Source organism: Stegostoma tigrinum, chromosome 36 (assembly GCF_030684315.1).
Source record: "Stegostoma tigrinum isolate sSteTig4 chromosome 36, sSteTig4.hap1, whole genome shotgun sequence".
NCBI classification, from domain to species: Eukaryota; Metazoa; Chordata; class Chondrichthyes; order Orectolobiformes; family Stegostomatidae; genus Stegostoma; species Stegostoma tigrinum.
In genome coordinates this window covers 18,178,969-18,204,710 of record NC_081389.1, presented here as the reverse complement: position 1 = coordinate 18,204,710, position 25,742 = coordinate 18,178,969, and the positions used below count along the sequence as shown (strand labels likewise).

The 25,742-nt window shown below is 43.5% G+C and overlaps 1 protein-coding gene across 1 annotated transcript in view; it reads right to left on the bottom strand.

Moving 5' to 3' along the window:
• Positions 1–25,742, bottom strand: part of LOC125446753 (sorbitol dehydrogenase-like) — a 59,805-nt gene that overhangs the window by 18,259 nt on the left and 15,804 nt on the right. Inside the window, exons 4-6 of the mRNA XM_059640119.1 lie at positions 24,972–25,131; positions 14,454–14,572; positions 8,956–9,021 (exon numbers count right to left, since the gene is read on the bottom strand). Of these exons, the coding sequence (XP_059496102.1) occupies positions 8,956–9,021; positions 14,454–14,572; positions 24,972–25,131 (345 nt within the window). The remainder of the gene's footprint in view (positions 1–8,955; positions 9,022–14,453; positions 14,573–24,971; positions 25,132–25,742) is intronic.

Genomic DNA, 25,742 nt, shown 5'->3' with positions numbered 1-25,742 from the left:
CCCACTGATTCTAGTTTTGCTGGGGCCCCTTGATAGCACACTTGGTCGAATGCAGCTTTGATGTCAAGGGCTGTGACTGTCACTTCACCTCTGGAATTCAGCTCTTTTGTCCATGTTTGAAACAAGGCCGTAACGAAGTCAGGACCCGAGTGGCCCTGGAAGAACCCAAAGTGGGAGTCTCTGAGCAGGTTATTTCTGAACAAGTGCTGCTTTGTAGCACTGCTGGGGACACCCTCCATCGCTTCATTGATGATCAATGGTAGACTGACGGGGCGGTAATTAGCCGGGTTAGATTTGTCCTTCAGGTTCAGGACATACCCGTGCAATTTTCCACATTGTTGGGTAAATTTCAGTGTTGTAACTGTACTGGAACAGCTGGGCTGGAAGCTTGGCAAGTTCTGATTGATTGCTTGATTGTCACATTTACCGGAGTACAGTGAAAAGCTTTGTCTAGGAGCAGTACAGGCAGATCATAGTAAGCAAAGATGTACAGATCAAAAATTATAAAAAAAAACTTAGAGGCATACAGGTTACGTTGCACATGGCGTGTGCTGGGTGAGAAAACGTTAGCAAGATCAGCATTATTTGAGAGTAGAGAGTCCATTCTTCATCAGTCTAATAACAGAAGGGAAGAAGCTGTTTCTGAACCTGCTGGTGCGTGCGTTCAGGTTTCTGTATCTTCTGCCCAATGGAAGAGGTTGTAGGAGAACATCACTGGGGTGCCATGGGTCTTTTGATGATGTTGGCCTGCTTTCTGCAGCAGTGAGCCGTGTAAATGGAGTTCGTAGATGGAAGATTGACTTCCGTGATGGTCTGGGCTGTGCACACCACCTTCTGTAGTTTCTTACGGTCCTGGGCAGAGCAGGTACCACACCAGGCTGTTTTGCACCCAGACAGTGTGCTTTCAATGGTGTACCTGTAGAAGTTGGTGAGGGACCTTATGGACATGCCGAGCTGCCTGAAGAAGAGCGGTGTTGTTGCCCCTTCTTGACCGTTGCCTCTACTTGGGAAGTCCAGGACAGGTTGTCAGTTATTGTCAATCTGAGGAACTTGATGTTCTCCACCCTCTCAACCTCTGTCCCGTTGATATAGGTGGCAGCATGTTCTCCTCCTTTCCTTCTGAAGTCAATGATCATTTCTTTAGTTTTGCTGATGTTGACAGAGAGGTTGTTCACATTACTGCACATCACCAAGTTCTCTACCTCCCTTTTGTACTTTGACTTGTCACTATTCTGGAGCACAAGTCTTCAGTGCTATTGCTGGAATGGTGTCAGGGCCCATGGCTTTTGCAATATCCAATGCCTTGATCTCGCATGGAGTTTACTCAATTGGCTGAAGACTGGTATCTGTAATGCTAGAGACCATCGGAGGAGGCCGAGATGGATCATCCATATGGCACATCTGGCTGATTTTACTGTGAATGCTTCATTGAATTGTGAATTGCACTGATATGCTGGGCTCCTCCATCGTTGAGGATGGGGACATTTACGCAGCCTCCTCCTTCAGTGAGTGTCCACCACCAGACCATGGCAGGACTGCAGAGCTTAGATCTGATCCACTGGTCGTGGGGATTGCTTAGATCTGTCTACCACTTGCTGCTAATGTCGTTTGGCGTGCAAGTAGTCCTGTTTGATGGCTTCGCCAGGTTAACATCTCATTTTCACAAAGGCCTGGTGCTGCTCCTGGCATGCCCTCCCACACTTTCCACTGAACCAGAGTTGATTGCCTGGCTTGATGGAATGGAGGACGTACAGGCCATAAGGTTGTAGGTTGTGCTGGAGTACAATTCTGCCATTGTCGATGGCTCACAGCACCATTTTACAGTCTGTCCTACTTAGCACAGTGATACTGCTACACCAGTGCAATGGAAGCTATTGTCAATGTGAAGGTGGAACTTTGCCTCTGCAAGGATTGAGCAGTGGTCACTCTCACCAATACTGTCATAGATAGATGCAATTACAGCTGACAGATTGGTTAGGATTAGATCGAGTATGTTTTGCCCTCTTGTTGGTTCCTTCACTACCTGCTGCAGGCCCAGTCTAGCAGCTATGTCCTTTAGGACCCAACCAGCTCGATCAGTAGTACTGCTGCTGAACCACTCTTGGCGGTGTACATTGAAATCCCCCACCCTTGCCACCCTCTGCTTCTTCCAAGTGCTGTTCAACATTTATCAGCTGAGGGAGGTTGGAACGTGGTAATTAGCAGGAGGTTTCCTTGCCCACGTTTAACCTGAAGCCATGAGACTTCACGGGGCCCAGAACCAATGTTGAGGACTTCAGGGCAACTCCGTCCTGACTGTATGCCACGGTGCCGCCACCAGTGGTAGACTGATGATTTTTCCAGCACCTAGGTCAATGCCAGGTGGTCCAGCTGGTTTCCTTTCCATGTTGAGATTTTGTCATAATTGATACAGCAGTTGAATGGCTTGCTAGGCCATTTCCGAAGGCAGTTGATAGTCAACCACATTGTTGTGGGTCTGGGGTCAATGTATGGCCAGAATCGGTGACCTTGACAGATTTCAATCACTCAATGACATCAGACATCGACCTAGTGTCTCCCTATCTGGCTCAATATCCAATCCTATCAGGTAATACTCTGATGAAACTGTGTTCTATATTATAAATGTAAGTCACTGCTCTTGACTTGGTAAATTTATAAAATAAACTTGTTAAAAGGATAAGGAGCCAACTATCACTGCCTTCCATGTAAAATTCTAACAAATGTGAAACAATTTCAGCATAACATAAGATCATAAGACTGTAACATAAGAAATAGGAACTGCAAAAGTCCATTCAGTCTGTTTAGCTTGTACTATTCAATAGAATCATGGCCGATTTGACTGTGACCTGAAATGCCCTGTCAATCAAAAACCTGTCTGATTTAGTCTTGAATACATTTGAAGACCCAGCCGCTGGGTCGCTGGGGAAAAGAATTCCAGACTCATCATTCACTGCATAAAGGAAACTTCACACTTTTTTTTCAAACTATGTCCAAAAGTATTTGTTTTCACAAGGAGGGCAAAGACCGTCCCAGCAATCCGAGAATGCAGGCAGAGGTTATTTGTCCCATTCTGTCGGCATTGGCCAACCACACTCAAGAAGCCTAACTCCATCCAAGATAAAGCAGCCTACTTGATTGACATTTCTTCAACCGCCTTCAGCATTCACTCACTGACACACAGTGTGTGCCATCTACAAGATGCTCATCTTCATTCAAAAGCAACTTCCAAACTTGCAACACTCTTCCACTTAAAGGAATGCAGGTAGCAGGTACATGGGAACACCAGCAGCGGCAAATTCCATCCTGACTCAGAAATATATTGCCATTCCTTCAGTGTCACCGGGTCAAGATCTAGTCAAATGCCACCTCCAGGTCCATAGCCCTGTATTCAGTTCAACTGCATCTCCAAGCATTATATCAAATACAATTCAGTTTGCTGCTTTTCTCACCTTTATCAAGCAGTGAGCCCCAGAACCTCAAGCCCTCTGGGGATTGGATTTTAATGCCCCCTGAGGACTTGTTAACAGGTGGCAAAGTGGCATTGAAATGTGATAAGTACCCATCTGCCCAACACCTATCTCGCCACTTCAGCCCACACCAAATTTTAGCAGCTTTTGGGGGTGGGGGTGGGCACCATGGGGGAATGTAAGGTTGGCAGGTGACCTGAGGCCAATGGTCAATTATTGACCCCTAAAGTGCCTCTTCCTGTTGCCCCTGGGATTTAAGCAACACCACACCCAGTATTCAGATAGTGGGCTAAGATGGGGGTTTCAATTTTTCCTCAACAGGTTTCCTGGGCCCGTCTGGAGAAGCCAAAAGTTCTTCTTTCCTCTCTTTCTGATTCTCCTTCGCCTGCACCTTTCCATTCCTGTCCCACATTCCCTCACCTACCACATCCCCATCCTGACACCAATTACCACTTGACACTCCCTAACCTTTCATTTGGACTCATGCCTTGGTGAGTGGATGTAATCCTACCAGGGACCACTGCTCCCGGAGATGTTGTTGAGATTGCAGATTTGCCAATTCACTTCCTTCACCAGTAGCTTCCAGTGCAGTGTGGGACCAAGATGGGCAGTTAGGAGACAACCTATATTGCAGTGGGGCTAGAGTCACATGTCGGAAAGACCAGGTAAGGATGCATAAAAGGGCATTAGTGAACTAAAAGGGGTCTTTGACAACAATTACTGAATCCAAATTTAAACTAATCGGAGTCCCTTGAGCATTAAAGCATCTGTGTGGCAAGCCACCAGACTTTTCCACCTGGAGCAGGAAAGGATATACCATGCAAGTGTCTGAGTGATACACATTTTTCTTAACTTCTCTCTAACCGTTCGACTGATTACTTTAAATCTGAGCACCATGACTAGTGACCTCTGCTTAGGTCTGTCCTATTCGCTCCATCTAGGCTCCTCATTTTTATCCACACCTCAATTAAATTTCTCATCAGCCTCCTGCACTCTAAAGAAAACAAATCCAATCTCTCCTTAGTGCTAAACTTCTCCATCCCTGGAGACCTGGGTAACTCCAATCTTTTAACCTGGAGGCTGAGAAACTAGTTAAAAACAATAAAAACAAAAAAGAACTTTTTTAAAAAAAGGTAATTTAGGCAGAATACAAAACTGGAGAGTGCTTTGAAATAAAAAGGAACATGCTGGTGAAACTCAGCAGCTCTGGCAACTTCTGTGGAGAGAGAAACAGAGTCAACATTTTGAGTCCAGTACAACAATTCTTCAGAACTTCAGAGTTCACCAGGGTTCTGAAGAGTCATATTGTACTTGAGACGTTAACTGTTGCTCTCTCCCCGGATGCTGCCAGATTTCCAGGAACTGTGGTATTTTGCTTTAATTTTATTGGAGGCAGCTTGGAGTTTCTTTGTACAAAAAATGTGGGGATCAAAGTGGCATTTCCAATAGTGATGCAGGAGTGTTAATGGGCGAATTTGGAAAGACAGAGGGTAGAAATAGTGTCAGCTGGACACTGACATGGGGGAAGGTGGCGCCTTGGGGGTAATGTCACTGGATATGTAAACCTGAATCCCAGGTTAGTAATGTTTTGGGAACGGGGGACCAAGCACTACTCCGCCAGATAGTGAAATTTAGATTCAGTAGAAGTCTAGCCCAATTGTCATCACTATTAATTGTTGTCAAAGACCCATTTGGTTCACTAATGCCCTTTTATGCATCCTTACCTGGGCTGGCCTACATGTGACTCTAGCCCCACTGCAATATGGGTTGTCTCTGACCAATTCGGAATGAATGTTAGCCAAAACAGAGATGCCCATATCTAATGAATGAAGTAAGGTAAACTCTGTATTTCAGGAGAGCATCAGGCAGGGTTCAGCTGATAGAACCTGTGTCTCTTATTTGAGTATTGGAGGACTGACTGTGCGAAGGCACAGAATTGTTGCCAGGTTATTAACATTTTAGCCACAATTTTGACACAACCTGATGACTGGACAATAGAATTGAGCGATTATGATGTTGTCAATGTTTTTAGCAATCAACATTAATCACGTGAAAAATGACAGAAAATAAACTCATGGCTCAGATTCAGAAGCTTGTGGGTTCGAGTCCCACTTTGGGGGCCTAGAGCTCCAAACACAGGCTGACATTGTCAACTGAGGGAGTGCTGTCAGAGTTGTCATCTTTTAAATAAGATGTTAGCCTCAACCTCCTATTTGCTGTCTTCATCTAGATTATTAACTCTGTTCCTTTCATGACAGACACTGCCTCAATAGGAAAGGAATTAGGTGAGTGGTTCCACTCAACTCTTTGCAAAATTCTTTCATGGGATCTGGGCATCATTGGTAAGGTCAGCATTTGTCACTCATCCCTAATTGCCCTTGATCTGAGTGGCTTGCTAGGCCATTCTAGAGGGCAATTTAAGTGTCAACCACTTTGCTGATGGATGTGGGGCCTTGGGTAGGTCAGACCAGATACGGATGGCAGATTTCTTTACCTGAAGGACGATAAAGCAGCAGATGGATTTTTACAATAATTGGCTTTAGTTTCATGGTGACAATCACTGGGGATAAGTTTCCAATTCCAGATATTTTGTGAATCAGTTAAATTTCGGAGTTACTTGAATTCAAATTGCTTGTTCATACAGTGGTCACCAGAGATCCCATGCATTGAGCTCACTAATCAGGTGACATTATCACTTCATCACCACCTCCAGAACTGGGTGACAGTGAAAGAGGATCGAATGATTAAATGCCTCAAAGGCAAGCTCAGAAGGGTAAGTATCAATCATTTAGTTTTGGTGTTGTTACTTATGATTCGGCAAGAGAATTGTGGCTGAATTGGAAGGCATTTTGGAGGATGCTGGAGAGGAAAGAGGTTGGACATGGTGTGGTAGTTTGTAAGAGACGGATGGGAGATTTGGAGGAGGGAGGGATCACACCTCAGGGGGGAGAGAGAGAGAGAGAGAGAGAGAGAGAGAGAGAGAGAGAGAGAGAGAGAGAGAGAGAGAGAGAGAGAGAGAGAGAGAGAGAGAGAGAGAGAGAGAGAGAGAGAGAAGGAAGTGTTGGTAGTTGATTGGAAATAGGGTTAAAATAGGGTTTTGGAACAGGTCATGAGTTTCTTGGACAAGATATGGCTGGGGAGAGTTGGGAAGAGACAGAGGAAAGATTGAAGGAAAATGCAAGCTCTGGGCTTGGACAATGGGAATGCCTCTGGCAGCCCGGTAGCAGAGGCAGCTGAGGGAATGCACTCAATTGTGATGACAATAAAGTCTCAGAGATCCATGAAGAAGGTCCTGACCCAAAATGCCAGCTTTCCTGCTCCTCTGATGCTGCCTGCCCCGCTATATTCCTCTAGCTCCATACTGTGCAGCATCAGCAGTTCTTACTATCTCGGAGATCCCTGTGCTTCTTGGAGACATGGATGGTGGTGACAGGAAGAGAATTCAAAGAAGGTAGTTTTCAGTAGAATCAAAAACAGAGAAGATGCTGGGAGAATGACCAGTTTGAGCCAAGTGGGACCTGCCAGTGGTTTACGTAGTGCTGTCAGTTGCAATCTGTCCACAGAGCCTGGGTTTCCAGGAGCAGACACCAGGGGAAAACGGGCAGACTGAGTGGGGCTAGGATGTCCACTGAGGATTCAGTTACTAAGAGATGTGACACCCAAATGTCTTCTATCAGCCATTTAGCATGTCCAATCATCAGGAATCCAGACATACCAGAGTACCTGGAAACCAACGTTCCCATAAGATTGAGGAACAGAAGTAGGTTATTCAGTCTGTTGCGTCTCCACTATTCAATAAGATCACGGCTGATCTGATTATCCTCAACTCAATTTTTCCACCTTTACCCCGTACTCTTGATTCCCTTACTGATTAAAAATCTATCCCAGGCTGAATATACTTAATAATCCAGCTTCTACAGCCCTCTGTGGTAAAGCATTCCACAGATTCAATACCTACTGAGAGAATAAATCTCTCCTTATCTCCATCTTAAGTGTGCAAACCCTTGTTCGGTGATGATGCCTTCTGCTCCTGGATGCTCCCAGAGTGAACCAACCTTTCCACATCTATCCTGTGGAATCCTCTATGAACATTATATATTTTAATTAGATTGCCTCTCATTTTTCTAAATGCCAATGAGTACTCGACCTCTCCTCGTAAGTCTGTCCCTCCATTCCTGGTATCAGCCCAGCGAATCTTCTCTGGACTGCCTCCAATCACTCCTTAAAGATGCGGACCAAAACTGTTTACATTATATTCCAGTTGTTATCTGACTAATGCCTTGTATAGTTTCAACCAAACCTCCCTACTTTTATTCTCACTCCCTTTTGAATAGTGTGCCCTGTTACCTACTAAGCTTGAATGCTAGCATTTTGTGATTCATGCACGAGGAATTCCTCTGTTATGTAGCTTTCTGCAGTCTTTCTCCACTTTAAATAATGGAGGTAGGTAGAGCTAATGTTTCAAATTGGGTATGACTCATCTTCAGCACTGCACAGTAGTCATACCAGACTCAAAATGTTAACTCCGTTTCTCACTCCACAGATGCTGCCAGATATGCTGAGTTTCTCCAGTATTCTCTGCATTTGTCTCAGATTTCCAGCGTCTGCAATATTTTATTTTTAACCATATGATTAATATTCAGCTCCTCTATTCTTCCTAACCAAGTACATAACTTCACATTTTCCTACATTATGTTCCATCTGCCAAGGTTCTTTTGACCCCTCTCACTTAAACAGTTGGTTCCACATCTGGAAAATCATGATATTTTGGAAGGTGATCGACTATTGGGTTCTAACCAAACAGAAAAGCAGGAGCTTATGTTAAGGATATACTCATCAGCCAGCTACGAGTCTGCAGTGGGAGCTTTCAATTCTAAAGCAGGTCAGTAGTGGGCTGTGTCAATTGCAGGATGTTCCTGGATGAGAGAGGAGTTGGTGAGTCACTCATAGAACCCCTGTGGTGCAGAAAGAAATCAATTGGCCCACCAAATCCTGCACCAGCCCTCTGAAGGGCATCCCACTCAGATCTCTGTGCACAACTTTGGACTGTGGGAGGAAACCGGAGCACCCGGACGAAACCCACACAGACACTGGGAGAATGTGCAAACTCCACATGATGCAGTGCTAACCACTGAGCCGTTGTGTTCTCCAAATTTCATAATAGTATTTACTGAAGGGGGTGATAGCCTTGTGCTATCATTCACACAACTCAAGTACTGTTTCAAATTCCATCCATTGGTTGCTGGTAGAAAGGCCAAACAATCAAAGCTGCCATTATTGCTCAGGATAGGGGTAGGAGGCCTCAAGATGAGATAAACTCTCCAAGTTGCGACCTACACTTATATACTGTAGTACAAGTGACAACATTCAGAACAGCAGAGTCCACCCCTCCCTCACATCATCCAATGCAAGAGTGAACAATCTTAAACCACACAAATATTGCCCAGGACACTGAGAATAATTTAGAAAGGTATAAATGAAAACTTACCGCAAACCACAATCAGAGTCACTCCTATGGCTTTGCAGACAAGTAGAGTCAACAGTCCAATTGGCCCTTAATTGATAAATATGTCACAGGTTACAAAATCTTGCAGTAACGTGAATGGATACACTTACGAGAGGTATTCACAAATTGAGCAGTTACATATCCATACAAAAAGCAAATAGCAATATCAATACTGCCCCCTTCTCAAGCTTTGGCAAATCTATTTTCCATTTCTGCTCTATGTTCCAGTGTTCTGTCAATCCCAAACGTACAACAGCATTACCAGAAGTGGAAAAAATAAGCACTTGCAATGTGAGTCATTTCACTCCGAGTAGCAGGCCTGCATCAATGCTGGCAGCAGAAGTAGCCTAGTGTGGGATCTTACAGATCCCACACTCCACAATATTGGACCACAGCTATGTGATAGTTACAGCACAAGGACATTCCATAACATACAACCTGCATGCTGAAATTAGAACTTGTTCATGGCTGAAGAATCCAGAGCTGATACAGTACAACTGTGCAAGACCTGGGAGCCTGAATATGGGTAAAGGGACCATAATTTTTAAGGATCCTTAACAGTTCAGGTCTTACTAAAAGCAGTCAAGTGGGCAGCTTTCAAGCATTAGTCTGTTTGGAAAGCTAATTCCAGACCTTGTTATGCTGGTTTAGACTCTGTATTTATCGTGAAGATTCTTCAATCTGATTCATTAAGGGGAGACATTGTTTGCTAGCCCTTTCACCCAGGTCACAGTCAGCACCCAGTGAGAGCGCTGCACTGTTCACTGCAAGAACCACAAAATGCAGATATAATATTACATAAGGTTATATTAATATAACCTGTGAGCAAATGTTGCTACAAGTTACAGGGAGAGGGCAGGAGACTGGGGCTGAGAAGCACATCAGCCATGATCGAATTGCAGAGAAGGCCTGATGGGTTGATTTGGCCTAATTATGTTCCTACATCTATTGGTCTAAATATTTTCACCTCTCATGCTTAGAACTGATAAACTGCATTTTTCTTTCCTTTTCCTGTTGTAACTCCCATGGCATGAGTCAGAGATTGCATGTTTTTGAAGATGGGACATGAAATACTCAGCATTTCCCAGGTGAGTCAGAAACAAGTCATCTCCTACACCCAAGATAATAGGAACTGCAGATGCTGAAGAATCTGACATAACAAGGTGTAGAGCTGGATGAACACAGCAGGCCAAGCAACATCAGAGGAGCAGGAAGACTGACGTTTCGCGCCTAGGCCCTTCTTCAGAAAATCTGAAGGGTCCAGGCCCAAAACGTCAGCCTTCCTACTCCTCTGATGCTGCTTTGTCTGTTGTGTTTATCCAGCTCTACACCTTGTTATCTCATCTCCTGCACCATTCCACATTTTGTCAGACTCCTCGCCTTGAAAATTGGCTCTCTCTGTTACCTGGGCCAGAGCATGGAGGAAGGAAGATGGAAAAAGAGCCATACAGCAGGACAGATACTCACAGACACCCAAGGACAGATATGAGATAGACTCAGAGAGACAAGTTAGAAAGTTGGAGGGTGGGGGGCTCAGAGTCAAGAAGAGTCACAGTTGAAGCTCGAAAGAGCAGTATGGTGCTTTTCACAGAACAATGCTTGAACTTTGTTCTGACCCTTCAAGGAATCGACTATACATTGGCAGGGTGTGGGGAAAATGATCTGTGACAGAGAGGACAGGGTGGGCACCCCAGAACCCACCCAAACCAGAATTTCAGCTTGCAAAACCCACTCGGGTCCCACCAAAGCTTTGGGAGCAAGAGATGCAGTTTGCTAATCAAAGACAAACAACATCACTGGATACCCTAAAGAGAAATAGGCTTAATTCTGTGGTTGCCAGCAAACAAGACACCTCCTGAGTGAAAATGGGAACTGCAGATGCTGGAGAATCCAAAATAATAAAATGTGAGACTGGATGAACACAGCAGGCCCAGCAGCATCTCAGGAGCTCAAAAGCTGACGTTTCGGGCCTAGACCCTTCATCAGAGAGGGGGATGGGGTGAGAGTTCTGGAATAAATAGGGAGAGGGGGGAGGCGGACCGAAGATGGAGATGGACACCTCCTGAGTGATATGCTTCTCAGCCCCATTCTCCTGCCTTGTCCCAGTATCTTGTGGCATGTGCCCACAGGTGGGCCTTGTGTTTCTTCCAGAGAATAGCACAGCACTCTCACTGTGGACTGACTGTGACCTGGGTGAACAGGGCTAGTTGGGCTGAGAGGTGGCAAATGGAGTTTAATGCAGACAAGTGTGAGGTGATGCACTTTGGTAGGAGTAACCGGAAGGCAAAGCACAGGGCTAAAGGTAAGATTTTTAGCAGTGTAGATGAGCACAAAGATCTCGGTGTCCATGTACACAGATCCTTGAAAGTTACCACCCAGGTTGACAGGGCTGTTAAGAAGACGTACAGTGTTTTAGCTTTTATTAATAGAGGGATCGAGTTCCGGAACCAAGAGGTTATGGTGAAGCTGTACAAGACTCTGGTGTGGCCGCACTTGGAGTATTGTGTACAGTTCTGGTCACCGCATTATAAGAAGGATGTGGAAGCTTTGGAAAGGATGCAGAGGAGATTATTTAGGATGTTGCCTGGTATGGAGGGAAGGCCTTACGAGGAAAGTTTGAGGGACTTGAGGCTGTTTTCATTAGAGAGAAGGTTGAGAGGTGACTTAATTGAAACATATAAAATAATCAGAGGGTTAGATAGGGTGGACTGGGAGAGCCTTTTTCCTCAGATGGTGACGGCGAGCACGAGGGGGCATAGCTTTAAATTGAGGGGTGGAAGATATAGGACAGATGTCAGAGGTAGTTTCTTTACTCAGAGAGTAGTAAGGGCATGGAACGCTTTGCCTGGAATGGTAGTTGATTCGCCAACTTTAGGTCCATTTAAGTCGTCATTGGACAAGCATATGGACGTACATGGAATAGTGTAGGTTAGATGGGCTTGAGATTGGTATGACAGGTCGGCACAACGTCGAGGGCCGAAGGGCCTGTACTGTGCTGTAATGTTCTATGTTCTACGTTCTATGTTCTAAACAGTGTCTCCCTTTAATTAATCTGTTCAAGGAATCCTTTCAGATAAATACAGAGCCTGCACAGGTGTAAGAAGTCTGTGACTCAGTTTTTCAAACGGACTAACATCTGAAATCTGCCCATTTAATGGACTGCCTTTAACAAAATTCTTAAACTGATAAGGGTCCTTAAAAAATTATGATCCTTTTACACTTTTCACGCTGTAAACCTGTGACCAAAAACAGCACAACACCATCTACAGGCACTCCAAACAGGACAAGCAACTGATGAATCGGTGTGACAAATCCTAATCGACATACAGAATGCTAAAACTGGAAAGTGTTAAGTTAGAATATTTAATTCAATGACAGATTTTGTACAGAAAGCAAGATAAAGAGAGAGAAATAAATAAATTCACAGCTCTAACTTCTTCCCTACAGTTAGAAAAATCTAGTGATGCCACACCAATGAATAGTTAAAGATGTTACATTGGGCCAACATAAATTCCTATTGCGGCTGAGGGATATTCTTCAAACAAAAGCTTTGCTTCATATGAAACCAACAGGTACAAATATTCAGATACTTTGTTAGCAGCATGTGACTTCCTCTGTCTGAAAGATTTTGTATGAGTCAAACACTGATTTAAATGTTTTACTACTTCCGTTAATCATTAGAAATCATCAGTAATTAGACTCCACAATTGTTAAAGAAAGATTTCAGTGTGAGAAAGCCTTTTTAATGGTAATTAAAGTTAATCGTAAATCCCACGACACCATGAACCAAAATGCTGAAGCCTAACTTTTGGGGCACTGCTCCTTCAGGTGAACTGATGAAGGTGCAGCGCTTTGAAAGCTTGTGATTGCAAATAAACCTGTTGGACTATAGCCTAGTGTCATGAGACTTCTGACCTTGCACACCCCAATCTAACACGTGCACCTCCACATCAAGGTTAATCATGGTGCTAAAATTCACCTGAATGTACTAACTTTAATTATTTTCCTACTCTATTTAGTTGGTAACCTATCACATAGGTACAGATAAACATCAGTCAGTCACATTTATATAAACACGGAGTTTCCAGGAGAAAAACATCTCTGACTGTGCTCAAGTGTTGAAAGTTGCTGTCTGATTTACTGTTTAGTAACGATCAGTGCCAAATTTACTGAAAAACCCACCCAAAGGACTATTTATTCATTGAGTGGGATGGTCATATCTAATTGGTCAAATGGAAGGAATGCAAAAGATATTCTCCTAGAGTCCAGATACTCTACACCAAACACTGGGTATGCTAGAAATCATAAGAAATTTAGAATCCACACTGTAAATCAAACGGCAACTTTCAACATCCATGTGCACAATCTGAGGTGTCTTGTACCTTTGTAAACTTTAGTTGGAAACAATGTTCAAATAAATATGACAGCACGAGGTTGGGATGCCTATATGATAAGAACCGACTAAATATAGTGGGGGAAAAATACAGTTTTTGTACATTCAAGTGAATTTTTAAACACGACCATTACTTTTAATTACTGCCAAAGTCTTTTTGAAACTGGAATTATTTTTTACTAGTATGCAGTCTAATTCCTTATGATTTCAAATGATTAACAGAATTAGAAAAAACATATCATTCTCTTATTTAAATACATCAATTAAATATTTATTTCTCTCTCTATCTTGCTCTCTGTACATGATCTGTCATTGACTTAAATGTTCTAACTCATTCTTCCTAATTTCAGCATTCTGTGTCTCAGTTAGGCTTCTGCATTTTGGTTCATTCGTTGCTTGTCAAGCTTTTAGGTAATTTTGTGTTGTTACTTCTGCGCATTTTTTGCTAATGCCAAATATTCATTCCTGCAATTCACCTAGCACTTAGGGAAACATCAGAGTGAGCAAACTCCACCTACCCTATCTTTATCTTTTATTACCTAACCATTTTTCATAGCTATACAAAAGAGAATGGGTGAGAATGGGCAAGTGGGATAGTGTTTTAACCATGGGCCAAATGGTCACCATCTTCTATGAGCTCAATGACCGAAGCCCAATCTGAAATCCCAATCACGTCGGACAGAAATCTAACCAGTTCCGACAGAATGGCTTGTACCACCCATGCAAAAATGGAAGTGAAAGAATCAAAGGTGCGAGGTGGACTAGACACAGCACGTTCTTTCAGCTGATGGGACATATGGGGTACCAATTGTGGGAGCAATTGATCTGAGGAGCCGAGTCAAGGGTTCAATTCCAATGTATCCCACATTTTGGGTGAGAAATTACCAAAACAATTGCTTGATAAATGGAGAGTGACTGCTTGAAGGGATTTAAACTAAGTCTTCTAATTAAGCTTCTGAGGACAGAAGAATGGATTTCGAAGAACTTCATCTGTGAGTCTGATTTCTCGAGGTAAGCCCTCTGCTTTTTAGTATAGACTTCAGAAAGATGCACAAGACTTCAGGTGATTAAAGCAAACACGACTTACCGGCTCCACAGATGAAAACCTTTTGACCTACTTTCACTCGCCCTCTTTGACAGGCATGAAGCGCGACACAGAGAGGCTCAACTAATGCACCTTCTTCTAAGCACACACATTCAGGAAGCCTAGAATGGAGACAGAGCAAACAGTGACCATGCACAGACACACACATATTAACTCAATAACCACTGGCATTTCAGATGCTAAGGCACTCCGAGATTCTTTCTCTGCCATCCACTGATAGTTTAGCCCTCAATGGGAGATCCCTGCAGGAGGATTTAAAGAAAATGGTCTAAACCTTGCTCAAGGTCTGGCAGAGTGTTGGTGAAGAATGCTTTCAAGGAGGTAGTAGCTATAGCTCTTGCGGCTAAAGGGATCAAGGAATATAGGGCAGGTTAGGAATACAGCATTGAGCTTGACAATCAGCTATGATCATATTGAATGATAGAGCAGGTTCAAGGCATCAAATACTTATTTTTGCTCCTATTTTCTTTGTGTCTATGTTTGTACCTTAACTTGCCAGAACTATTTGTCAGATGGTAAGACTGATGGTAGTGACAACTGAAAGTGGTAATTATAAGCGTAGTCAGAATTGGCCTACTCCATCTCTGGTTTCACTGTTTATTCCTGTCAGTCCAAGCCACAGATATAAAAGTCAATTCCTTCTCGGAATCCGAGTTGATGGTCTCAAAAGCAAATAACAGCCACATCTCAACGCATGCTGATGACAGGTGCTCTACGTTTGTGTCCATTTATAGGATCAATTGAGAGCAGGAGAACTGCAGATATGTCCGACATTCCAGAGGGACAAACTCAGTAAAACCGATGAATGACACCCACAGAGCTCCAGCACCAAGTACTTTCATTTCCAAGAATTGCTGTTTGTTTTTTCCTTGCAGAAATTATATTTTTCAAGTGTAGCATCAGCCAGTGCCTCAAATGGATGGACACAACATCGGTTACCCAATACTAACCAATAAGGATGTGGTCTTGTGCCTCAGTAAAGATGTACGTATTATTTCCTCATTGATATAGTTTATTGTAGTTCAGTGTCTTCCTGTAACCAAACTGTAAAATGGAAGGTGTAACCTAAACTATATTGGCTAAATACAACAGGGAATTAGTTCCCAGGTTGTAACTGATGTGTGATCAAGTCATTTATATGAGGAAATAGTGACAATGAAAAGCCTGACTTGCAACGCAAACCACAATAGAAACCACAGCAGTTGTAATTCTGTTGCAATAGCAATTTTCCAAAAGAACTGGCATGTCCTGGCATGATCATCTTGAATTGCTCACTGAGTCACTGTTCAAAGCCATCTATCCCAGGACTACTGGAACATTTTGTGATCTTTCACGTAGGTTTGTTCAGAAGACGTAGAGACTTTCCCAGAAGTCAGATGGTAAATCTGTCCAAATTTAGATTGGATTGTGACTTGCACAAGTCTTAATGCCCCAAGATATTAAACACTTATCCAAAAAAAATTTAGTCCCCATCCATGCATCATCTGCCTCTCAATTGATAACACAGTTATGGCTCCATTGTATTACTGACACGTGCATAACTATCTTATAAACTAAACACCTCCATCCATTAACTTTTAATATTAGATCATTGGTTATCCTGCTGCTTGTCCTTGCTTAGTAGAAATATTTTCAATAACATTATTCTAATGGGAGTCTGTTCCACCTATCCTACAGCTGTTCATGATCAATCCAGAAATTGTTATGCAACAAAGATATGGAAAGGTGCAATCTAAACCCTTACAAAGATTATCAAGCTTTATACATGTAACTATTTACAAGGTATTTATAGACTTGGGCTCTAGTTCCACGTTATCTGACATCCTTGGAGAAAAGAAAGAATTAATGCTTTACTCTAGGTCTCCCCAAAGTGCTTTCATGAGCATTTTATTAACCATGAATGTTTAACTCTTCACTACTCCACCCTCCCTACTCTGTCAAAAAGCTTCTTTGGCTTGTTCCATTAATATGCAGCAGCATTCTCAGTTCTACGAGAGAATGCATAGAACGCATGGACCCCCCTAATCCTTGTCATAGTCATAGTCATTCAGCATGGAAACAGACCCTTCGGTCCAACTCATCCGTGCCAACCAGGCATCCCAATCTGATGCAATCCCACTTGTCAGCATTTGGGCCCATATTCCACTAAACCATTCCTATTTATATGCCCATCCAGGGGCCCTTTAAACATTGTAAGTGTACCAGCCTCTACCACTTCTTCTGGCAGCTCGTTCCATACATGCGCCACCATCTGCATGAAAATGTTACCCCTCAGGTCCTTTTTAAATCTTGCTCCTCTCACCTTAAAACTACATCCTCGAGTTTTGGATCCCCCACCATAGGAAAAAGTCCTTGGCTATTCAATGTCAACATGCCCCTCATGATTTATAAATCTCTAGAGAATCAGCAAAGGGAGAAGATTGATTTTCCATGGCCAAGCACATTTCTGAAGTGAATATTCATCTTTGAGGAAACCTGGGCTGATGAGAAATTCTTACAGTATAGTGTGAGCTGAACGAGATAGCTAGTTGGGTTATTACATCCTTACATGTTTATGAACCCTGTTTCAAAAGATCATCCTCATTATGCAGCTGATTTCCATCCTTAAACAGGGGCTTGTTGTCCCTCTATTGTGAAGGGGAAGGAAGATTTTCATTGTTTTCCTCAACAGCACCTTTTTAAGTGTACTTAATTTTCAGCTAATAAGTTACAATGGTTTACATATTTCTAGTATTTCTGGGACAGCGAACCCATTTCCTCTATCAATGTATCTTTGGGCTGCCTCAGTTTTGTGGCAACATTGGTCACGTGTGTTGAGGATTTCTAAAAATTCATGAAACTCTGGCACAGTTCAGTCTCCACAGTTTGATTGTGTGGCATAACAGCAAGTACACGTGCTTTTGGATCATCAGCCCCTTTACAGTAGTTGCAACCGTCCAACACTAGGTTACTGTCAATGAAGCTGGACTATTTTTGCTGCTCTACGTCGTGTTGTTCCAAAGCTGGCTTCAGCTCTAAATGGTGGAACAGTCAGACGGCATCTCCATTTCCCTGGGAAGTTATTTCTTTTTGACTGTATTAAGGGATGTGGGAATCACTGAAAAGGCAAACTTTTGACGCCCATCCCTAATTGCCCTGGAATTGAGTGGCTCACTGAGCCATTTTACGAGACATGACGAATCTACCTGTTGGTCATGGGTCAGGAATCACATTGCAGGCCAGACCAGATAACAATGATAGATTCTTTTCCCAGAAAGGGGATACAAGCGAAACAGATAGGTTTACAACAATCAATGCTGATTATTCCAAAAGAGCAAGCTTGCAAGTTTTATCTACTTAATTGCACCAGCTTCTCTGATGGTTAGTGAACCCACAACAATATTGGGTAATTACTATCCCAGTGACATTACCACTACCCTAGCATATCCCCTAGCTGCTGGCAATTATTGAATTTCCTCCTGATGGTTCAGTTCCAGAGTTGCTTTTTTTTCTCTAAATGTATCTAATGCGTGTTGATGGTCTTGGTGTATGACTAAACAGATCCTAAACAGGATTGGTGGGACACCTTCCACCCTGCCTGAAACTTCAACATGGGTCTTTGTGAGATCCTTTTCTTGCATGATTGACGATCTAATTTCTTCATCTAATTCTGCCTTCAATTGCTTTTGCTTCATATCTGTACCTTCCTCAAGAAAGGGATGATTCTCCTGCAAAGAGACAGCAGCATCTTCTGAAACAGTGGCACCCAAATGAGAGCGCAGGAAGGTTCAAAATCTCAAACTTCACTAAGTAAATAACCCGATTCTCTGCGGCTGTCACCAAACCAAGGTCCAGAGTGCCCTCTGGTGCTGGTCACCACCGTCTATGTTACATTTTATAGCTCCTCTTTTGAAAATATTGAAAGGTCAGCATTAAGTTTTGATGTCCTCGGTCATAACTGCCATGGACAGTAGTGCAATGAATTACTAAGAGAAAATAGGAGCAAAAATTGGTTATTCAGTACATTTAGACACTCATAATTCAACATGATCATCGTTGATTGTCTCTCTCAAGTTCATACTCCCACTCTCTCCCATACCCTTTCAAGTTCTAAAAATCTATTTGTTCCTGAGATGTATTCAGTTACTTGACCTCCATAGCCTTCTATGGTAGAATGTTGACTTCAGTGGTTTTGGTGTTAGCTTACTGAAGAATATTTAAAGCTACATACACAGCTCCGCTTAATATAGCGGCATAGTGGCTAGGAATTACATACAGGTTCTGGGTAATGCATTTTCTACTATAGTGAAGTGTAGCATGCATGCCTTTTTGTTCTATTTTAATACCCCCAGGGCCCTAGGTTGAAGACTCCAAGGAATGTTTTGTTATCAATGGAGCACTCTTCAAAACATCTACCCCTGCATCCAATTTAAAATTAGCTTTCTTGTAATTTATAATATCTGATACGCAGTTAATAGTAGGAGGACTGCAGTCTGTTTTCTGCTTGTGTGCCAGTGGTGGATTTCCTTCATACTGACTTCTTCTTCATCCTTGTTTGATTTTCTGTAATGTTCTACTTACAGGCGACAATCGTTTGTTTTCCCTTGTTTCTTGCTGCCTCATACTTTCTCTGGTATGGGTCGCCTGCTTCGCTTTGATTCCTTGAAGTCAGTTACTTGCTGGTCTCCACCACCATGGAGCTTCCCTTCAGGCACCTCTCCCACCTCTTCTAGAGTTGAAACACTGCACTGTCTTCATGGTTCACCCTTAACACTGTACTGTTGTGGAGTTTCACTCTGGTCTCTTACTGACACTTACCCTCCAGTTTCTTCATCGTTGGAGGTCCCTCACAGCCCAGAATGAATCTCCTCCACTCTCAGATGGCTGTACAGACGGATGCAGTTTCCGCAGGCTCTGTTACACTTGGGGCAGAAGTTGATTGCAGGAAGGGGTGGGTGAAGCATTGGTGTGGCAGTGAGCTCCTTTCGCTGTTTTCGTCTGGTTTCTGCTTTTTCCTAACAACAAGTCTCCAGTTTCTTGGCACTGGTCACCCATAAAAAGCTTTAGTTTACACTCATATGAGAGAGGGTTAATAGATTTTATTAACCCTAATTATTTACAAGGCACGGTAAGTCATGATACCGAAGTCTCAAAGACTCAGGCTCCTGTTCCACATGATCTGCCAAGCTCAGTAGCTATTCCTGGTGTAAAGATAATTAACCGTCTATTCTACAAGGACAGCACTGCCATCCATTATAATCCGCACCCCGTTGCTGCGCTGCACTGCTTAGAATTTGCAGCCATTTTGGTAGATTTGTATAGTGTACATAAACAAAGGAGGCCAAATACAAGTCATGAACCTGTTACCAAACAAAACAGCAAGGTGATTTTTACTTATTTGGTAAGAGAGGGTGTGTTGAGGTCTCCATTCACACACAAGGAGTACTCCCTTCTCTTTATTGTTCATAGTCCCCAAATGATCAGTCTCCAGCTAAAGGGAGAAAGGAGACAACCTGAGATGTTTCAGGGAGGTGTTTGGGGTCGGGGGCGGGGGTAGGGAAGAGGTACAATGGCCTAGTGGTATTATTGCTGGAGGCCCAGGTTCGAAACCTGCCACAACAGTTGGAGGAATTTGAATTCAATTTAAAAAAAAACTCTAATGATGATCATGAATCCAATGCTGATTGTCAGGAAAAAAACAACCTGATTCACTAATGTCCTATAAAGAAAGAAATCTACCATCCTTACCTGGTCTGGCCTATGTGTGACTCCAGACCCATAGCAATGTGGTTGACTCCTAACTGCCTTCTGGGTAATTAGGAACGGGCAATAAACACTGGCCCAGCCAAAGATGCTCTCATCCCATGAATGAATTAAACAAAAGTTTGTTCTTCTGAACTCCCAGCTGGCTATCCCAAACAGTAAGGCATGTCAACTATGACTCTAGTAATTATGCAAGCAGATGCCGTGGTGTCTTGTGGTGTCACGGAAGGCTCTCTGTTCCTAAGCCAGGGGGTCCCAGTTCAAGGCTCACCCGAGACACAGTTGAATATCCACTGAACAGCTTGAAACAGAAGTGCACACAAGCAGACGCTGTATGGCAGATAAGCTTATACTACACACTGAAAGAGGTTCAACACTATAACATCAAACAATACCTCAAAAGGGGCATGCCCCTTCTGTAACTACATTACCCCAGTTTATTGAGGACATTGATTAAATAATCTAGTAAATATACATGCTATGAAATGAGAATGTAGGCAACTTTATAGAGAAGCAATGAGATGAATTGCAGAGATGGTAGGAACTGCAGATGCTGGAGAATCTGAGGTAACAAGGTGTGGAGCTGCATGTTCACAGCAGGTCAAGCAGCATCAGAGGAGCAGGAAGGCTGATAGTTCCTTCTTCTAGACCCTTTTTCTGAAGAAGGGTCTAGACCTGAAATGTCAGCCTTCCGGCTCCTCTGATGCCGTTTGGTCTGCTGTATTCATCCAGCTCCACACCCGGTTATCTGAGATGAATTACAGCGTTGGTGAGAATTTTTTTTTAAAAAATGTGTTTGTGGGCTGTGTGTATGAGTAGCTCGCCAAGCATTAATAAACCATTCATGCCCTGGGAGGTGGTGGTGGTGGTAAGCTGTCTTCTCGAGCTGCTACAATTATAAAAAGGTGCTGTCAAAGGAGTTTTGGTGAGTTGCAGCAGTGCTTCTTATAGACGGCACACACATTGATGCCACCAATGGGAGGTAATGGGAGCAAACATTGAATGTAGCAGTTGGCATTGCCAGCAGCAGCCCCTCAGAACTGAAGACAGCTACACGAGTCCTCAGATGACCAAGGAATCCAATTTTCGATCTGCAATGGTTCTTCCACTGTAGGGGCATTGCCCCAGGCCGTCTTCTTTCACATTTCTCTGCCATGGTCATTCTCCCGTGCAGTCAGTTGATGAGCCTCAAGTGATTTGCACCCTGATAGATCTGGGAGTGCTAGGCCAAACAAACAGTCAGCAGCTTTCTCTTCTCAACAATCATTGGTGTCAATGCCTCCGTGCTTCAGGGAGACCCTGAGTACAGCCTTATAAAACGTTCCCTTTGGCTGTTCTTTGAGTGTTGGCCAATGGAGAGCTGCCAAGGTTGGGGGGGGGGGGGGGGGGGTGCAGTTTTTGAGAATTTGGGCACAAAGACCCGTCCATCGGAGACGGTTCTTCAGGAGCAAAGCCAACACTCATGTATTGGTCTGATGGCCCTCCCACTGCATACGCAGGATTTGGTGCAGCACTGCTGAAAGCTCTCAGAAGATGGTCCAGGTTTCCCTGTAGTTGAGAAAGAAGCCGACATAAAACAGCATTATTAGGACTACTGCTGATTTCCAAAAGTCCCTTTTTCAAAGACATATTGCTGGCATAGTTGACTCAGTGCTGCACTTGTTCATTAACAGTGCTGCCCAAGCTCCAGAAGTACTCCATCTATGATGATGTGGTGGGGTAACTCAGCTGGTCAGGGAAAGGAGAATCTCCAGATTTGCAATATTTGAAGATACTGGGCATGTTGTTAAAAATGTTGAATGCTCTTTGTATGTCCTGTTCAGAATGCACCATCATAGAGCTGCAGTCAGCTGCAGGCTGGAAGTCCATGAGGTTATGCTTTCCCTGGATGTGATCCACATGATAGTGGATGCTGACACTGGGTGGTAGAGCATCTCAGAGGAGGTGACTGAGGACTCTCAGGTGTAATCAAGCCATTCCTGGTTCTGCCAGTGACCAAATCCAATAGTCTATATTCAGGTGTATGAGATGGTGAACGTGAGTTGGACTCAGTATTCTGGAATGGAGATAGCAACAACAGTGGGTATTTGCTCCTGTGCATAACGAAAACAGGCCTAAACAAACTCTCCCTGGTGCTCTGAATCATTCAAGGCAGGAATGCTTAACAGTCTCATGGGTCTTTTGGTGTCTTATGCCAGGCAAATGCTCATTACTGAGCGCATAGGTCCACGATCCATTCAGCAAAATTCAGAAACCTCTACAACCCTCCAGAAGAACACATCTTTCAGGTTTCTGCCTCAGACAATGAGATAGTCCAAGAGGTAACAATGCAAGATCTCAGCTGTCTGTACATGATCTTCAGTTGCTTCTTCAGGTGGAAGGCCATGTTGGTTGGGTCCAACCCAGCGGACTGCTTTTTCTTAAATGAAATCAAGTTTGTTGAATGTTGCCAGAGCTGCACTCACCTAGAGATTATTCCATCACACTTCTGATTTGCACTGGTGGTGGACAGGTATTACTGAGTCAGGAGGTGAGTTACTCTGAGCACCCGCTTTTCCTCTCTTCTCTTGAAGGCCCAGTACTTTTACGATTTATCCAGTTCGGTCTCTGGTCAACGGTGACTCCCAAAATGCTGATAGTTCAGATTTCAGGCATGGCATTGTCACTGAATATCATGAGGCATACGGCTCTTGTTGTAATTTTTCTCAAGCACGTGTACGGTGCGAATGTCACTTGTTACTTATCAAACTCAGCCTGGATATTGTCCTGGTCTTGCTGCATATGGACACAGATGGTGAGTATTGGAGACGTACAAATGGTGCTAAACATTGGTTGCTATTGCTTGCACATCTCCACTTCTGACCTTATGGTGGAAGGAAGGGATTTAATGAAGCAACTGAATATCTAAGACATGACCCTGAGACACTCCTCCATTGTCTTCCTAGGTCTGAGATGACTGACCTCCAACAGTCACAACCATCCTCCTATGTGCCAGGTATAACTTCATCAGTTAGCTGACAGACTACTCCCAATTTCTGTTGATTCTAGTTTTGCCAGGACTCCTGGGTGCCACATTCAATCAAATGCGGCCGTGATGTCAAGGGCAGTCACGTTCACCTCACCTCTGGAAATCATCTCTTTTGTCCATATTGGTCAGAAGGGGAGTGAGTTATGGAACCCAAATTGGGCAGGTTACTCCTTTGCATTGATGACCTCTTCCATCATGTTGCTGATGATTGAGAGTAAACAGAAAGGGCAGTAATTGTCCGGTTGGATTAGCTCTGCTTGCTTTGTGCAGAGTGACGTACCCGGTCAATTTTCCACATTGGCATGCCAGCGTTGTGGGTGTACCGAAACAGCTTAACTAGGGGCACAGCAGGTTCGGGAGCACAAATCTCAACACTGCTTCCAGTGTGTTGTCAGGACCCATGGCCAATGCAGTATCTAGAGCCTCTTGCTGTTTCTTGGTGTCACATGGAGTGAATCAAATTAGTTGAAAAGTGGCATCTATGATGCTGGGGAACTCAGGAAGAGGCCGAGATGGACCATTTCCTTGGATATCTTGCTGAAGTTGGATGTAAAGGCTGATTCACTGGGCTCCACCATCATTGAGGAAGGAGATATTTACAGACCTTCCACAATCTGTTAGTTTTTAAATTGTCCACCATGTATGACTGGAAGTAGCAGAATTAAAGAGTTTAGATCTGATCGATTGATTGTAGGATTGTTTAGTTCTGTCTCTGTTACTTCTTCTGTTGTTTGGCACAGGTATAATGCTGTGTTGCTGCTTCACCAGACTGACACCTCATTTGTAAGAATGCCTGGAGCTGTTCCTGGAATGTCCTCCTGCACTCGTTATTGAACCTAATGCTCCCCTGGCTTGTTGGGAATTGTAGTGTGAGGGATTATGGTGAACTATGAGGTTAAAAATGGGAATTGAGCACAGTTCTATGGTTGATAATGCTCAACGTTTGGATTGCTGGACCTATCTGAAGTCTATGCATCTCGCACGGTGGCAGTGCCACATACATAATGGAATGTATCCTCAAACTGAAGGCCACAAGGACTGAGCAGTTGTCACTCTTAGTAGTACTGTCATGGAAAGATGCACCTGCAGCCAGCAGATTGGTGAAGGTGAGCTCAAGTATGTCTTTCCCCTTATTGGTTGCCCCACCATCTACCACGGATACTGTCTAGCAGATGTGCCTTTTCGGACTCAACCAGATCAGTCAGTAATGGTACTGTTCACCCACTCTGGATGATGGACATTGAAGTCCTCCACCCAGAGTAAACTCTGTGCCCCTGCCAGCCTCATTGCACCCTAATAGTGCAGTTCAAAGTAGAGGGCAACTGATTCACCAGCTGGGGTGGGTGACGTTTGAGAGCAATTGGAAGGAGGCTTCACTGCCTGTGTTTGAGTTGATGCCATGAAATTTCATGGAGTCCAAAGTCAAGGACACGCAGGGCAACCTCTTCCCAACCATGTACTATCACCAGAGGTGCTGTCATCTGCTGGTGGGACAAGACCAATGATAAGGGATAGCAACAACTAAACATGTGCAGCTTCGGCCAAGGATCAGCCATTCTACAACATTTGTTTTCTTCAACCCCTCTAATAGCCTGGTTTGTCAGAGTGCACTTCAATCCAGCTGCCCTTGTTGGAATCCCTGTTCTAAAATACTGAGTCTACTCTAAAACAGGACTTAAAATAATTCTCTGTGACAATGATATCATTAATACAGTTTGTGACGGACTAACTTGTAACAGTAGTTGGCTTTATGGACATAATATCGACACATAGCCCCATCATCAGGAGGAAAGCCAGCCATGAAGCATGTTGGTGACAGGTTGTAGCGCCCAATTCTGACATATTCATCATTCTCCCTGGGGACGATGGGTTCAATAGTAACCTTGTCACCTGCAGCCAAAGAAAAACATGGACACTTACCACACAATAAACAGTGAAGATCTGCATACTATCAATGACAAATGTAACAAATTTAAGATGCATTTTTTGGGGAAAAGCTCACTATAGGATTTATACACCATTCAGCTACTAAAGTTTATGGGAATTAATTTTAGTCTAACTTAGTTCAACTGCAAAATAGTTCAGGATATATAATCAACTGTGGGTGTCATACCAACAGTTTCCATGTACTTGGATTAAATTAACATTACCTGAGGAGGCAACAGCCTGGCAGTATTATTGCTGCATTGTTAATCCAGAGGCCCAGATAGCATTCTGGGGACGTGGTTCGAAACCCACCATGGCAGACGTTGGAATTTGAATTCAATAAAATATCTGGAATTAAGAGTCTATGAGGTCGATGAATTCTTTTATGTAAAAACCCAGTCTGGTTCACTAAATGTCCTTTACATGTAACTCCAGACCCACAGCAATGTGGCTGGGCAATTAGGTTTGGGCAATAAATGCTGCCTAGTCAGCGATGCCTTCATCTGTGAATGAATAAAGGGAAAATAAAACCCGTCTGCCAACTCTCAACCTATGCCTACAGGCGTGAGAAGCAC